This window comes from Pterocles gutturalis, unplaced genomic scaffold (assembly GCF_000699245.1).
Source record: "Pterocles gutturalis isolate BGI_N339 unplaced genomic scaffold, ASM69924v1 scaffold22606, whole genome shotgun sequence".
Taxonomy (NCBI): Eukaryota; Metazoa; Chordata; class Aves; order Pterocliformes; family Pteroclidae; genus Pterocles; species Pterocles gutturalis.
Genome location: NW_010098436.1, coordinates 77,524 through 80,542, shown reverse-complemented (window position 1 = coordinate 80,542; position 3,019 = coordinate 77,524). Strand labels below are relative to the sequence as shown.

General features: G+C 38.0%; 1 protein-coding gene across 1 annotated transcript in view; it reads right to left on the bottom strand.

Annotated features, from left to right (window-relative positions):
* Window positions 1-950: 950 nt before the first annotated feature.
* Window positions 951-3,019, bottom strand: part of GAS2 (growth arrest-specific 2) — a 70,952-nt gene continuing 68,883 nt past the window's right edge. The window contains exon 7 of the mRNA XM_010073017.1: window positions 951-1,169. Coding sequence (XP_010071319.1) covers window positions 951-1,169 — 219 coding nt within the window. The remainder of the gene's footprint in view (window positions 1,170-3,019) is intronic.

Here is a 3,019-nt window from a genome sequence, read left to right as displayed (position 1 = left end):
ACAAGAATGTGAATCACTCAACTGACAGGGTAATGAATATTTCACACTTGGCGTGACCAACAAAATTAAACATAGGGGGAAGGAAGAGCTGGGATTCAAGGACAGGGGAATGTTTTGTGACTCAGGAGGGACCAGCATCTTCTGAAGCTCCTCCTTGGGTCAAAGCGCTGTGCATATTTTACTGCTTCCCTTCGCGGCTGCAGGACATCGCTCCGCTGGCAGAACTGGCCATGGCTATTGTCTGACAGAGGAAGGGGCAACCTCTCACCTTCCCCAGGCTTCTATATTGGGCAACTTAGTGAAAAACAGGAAGGATCTACGTACAGACCTAGCACTGAGCATTGTCTTTAGCTTTAAAGAGTAGAAGGTGTGGGGGGGTTTTTTCTTGGGCTTTTTTTTTTTTCTTTAAAGTAATCACTTTGGGAAGTTATTTGGCATGCAGTAAGTCTATATTCTACTGGTTAAAAAAATCTTGCAACCCATAAAAATAGTAAATTTGTATTTCATTTCAAGAGGCATTACCAAATAATTTCCACAAATAATAATTTTCCACCTGCATATATATTTTTCAACTAGCCTAATAGTCAAGGATTCAACGTAATAAGAATTTCATACAAATATACTGTATTGTGTATTTTCTTCCATTAACAGGATCCACTCCTTTATGTAACTCTAAGTATACATTCACATATTAAAGAGTAATAATTTGGCTAAAAATATATGTCTATTTATCTGATTGTAGTAATTAGCCTATCGAGGGTAATTTGCTATAAAAGATACAGTACTAGAAATAAATAGTTCTACAGTTCAAAGATCTTCAAAATGGGTTGCCATTTCCAGTCTGTCTTAAATTTTCTGAAGTCCTTTTAAAGCATAAACTAAATTTACTACACTCGAGAAAATAATTTGGACCTACAAACAGAGTGTCCCAATCACATGAGAAGCTTATTTCACTTAATCTCCTTCTTGGTTTTGTAATGGGCAGAAACAACCAGGTAATTGTCTGGATTCATGTCCCTGAGGGTTGGTGATTTGCTCTGGACTGGGGAAGTTTTCCCATCCACTCGGGAGATCTGCAACATTCGGCACGGGTCATGCTTCAGTAAGTAACCTGCAAAAGTCTCCCATCCGCCTCCAACACGAACCATCACGTGTTTGTTGTGCAGCATCTGAAATTACACAGAGAGGAAAAAAAAACCCACAAAAACTCTTGAGAAGGAACCATACACTGGGAAATCACATTTTTTTCTACTGGAAAAAGCTGTGCTTTAATTAAAAGTCACAGACATATGCTAGTAGTCTGCTTTGTAATAAAAGGAAAGGAAAAGAAAAAGTAGAATGGTTTTTATTTGAATTTAATAAGTAAATTTTTTTAAAAAAGTAAGACAATGAGATAGTAGTTAAAACTAAAGATTTTCATATTTTATATAAACAATGCTACATGTTTTTCTAGTCCTGTAGTACTGAGTGATCCTGTTCTTCATATGTTTAGTGTAAACACATTAGGGACCACGAATGCTTTTCAGATGAAGTTTTTGAAAATGTGTAAGTAAAGACAACATTTTCTATGTCTTGAAACTGGCTTTTCTTTACAGGATAGGGAACTATAGAAAAGGAGGAATGAAGGACAAACAACCAAAACTCCTCTCTCTCCTACAATATCCCAGTAATTCTTTAAGGCAATGAAGTTTAGTTGAACAATTCAGTATTGCTGACATATATTCTGACTATAAATAGCCTAATAATTAAATTAATCTTATGTGGGACATCAGAAAAAATATATCTGGAACTGTTTGAAGATACCTGAATTTATGCTGAGTTGTGAAAGAAAAGACAAGCCAAGGTCCCAGGCTCTTACTAGCAGGAAAGCTCAGTACTGCTTTCACTTGCTCTCTTTATTCCAGAAACACTGGGGCTTGACCTACAGTAATTTCAGGGTGGGAAGGGTATCCGACTGCCCAGTTAGGTGCCTATCTCTAATGTATAGCCTCAAGATCCACACTCATTTTTTCTGCCTAAAGGCAAATAAAATTTCTCACCAAGTACTGATGCAACTTGTCCTATGCCTGCACCTGTGAGTCCATTTGGCGGTTTCCCTGCCACTTCTCTCCTCCGGTTCTCCACGCAGAACAGTCAAATAAATACCAGTGAGGTATCATAAAGCAGCACATTCTATAGAAGCCACATCATAAATCACGCATTGAAAAATGCTTTGATTAGTACATCTTATGAAATGCTAACCATCATTTAGCTGTAGCACCAGAAATTCAAAATTGGCTCTGTACAAGGCATGCTAAAAGATGTTGAGCGTAGTCTGGGTAATAACATTTGGATTCGTGGCTGTGTGTGGGCTCTTCTACGCGTCCAAAACTCCCTCGAGAGCTGACAGTATTTGCAGTTGAGACTTCTGTGGCACATAAGCCTTGTGCAACATAGCACAATTCACATTAGTCCACATAGCATGGACAACAAAACAAGAAAAATCCTCAATCAAACATAATCACGGATAGTAAAGGGCAAAAATGTAACTTCTAAAAAAAAAACCCCAACCGACAAACACCCCACCTCAGCCTAAAAATATGTTGTTTGACTTCTGTTACATGATGAGACATTCACCTGGAACGAACAAAGCATGGAAAGCTGTACAACTTTCTGAAGTTTGAAAATCAGGGTAAGTTGATAAGGAATCAAACTCTTCGTTTGAAGAAGCAGCTGCTGGTGAAACCTTGTTTGAAAGTTTTAATTGAAACATTTTAATGCAAGGGAAATAATTGTTCTTACTTCTGCATATTGTTTTTTATGTGAAACACAGTGGGAAGTCAATTTTGCTTTATAAATACTGAGAAATAAAGTTACTTCTGATCCATATGAGAGCACACTCCAGCACTCCTAGTTCAGTTCACATCTCAGCTAAAGAGACTGTGCCGCTGCTCTGGGTTGTAGGCGTGTTGGCCTCTGCAATAGCTATACACAAGTGAGGTTTTTCTCTAGAGTTACATGGATGTGAAAGCAGAATCCG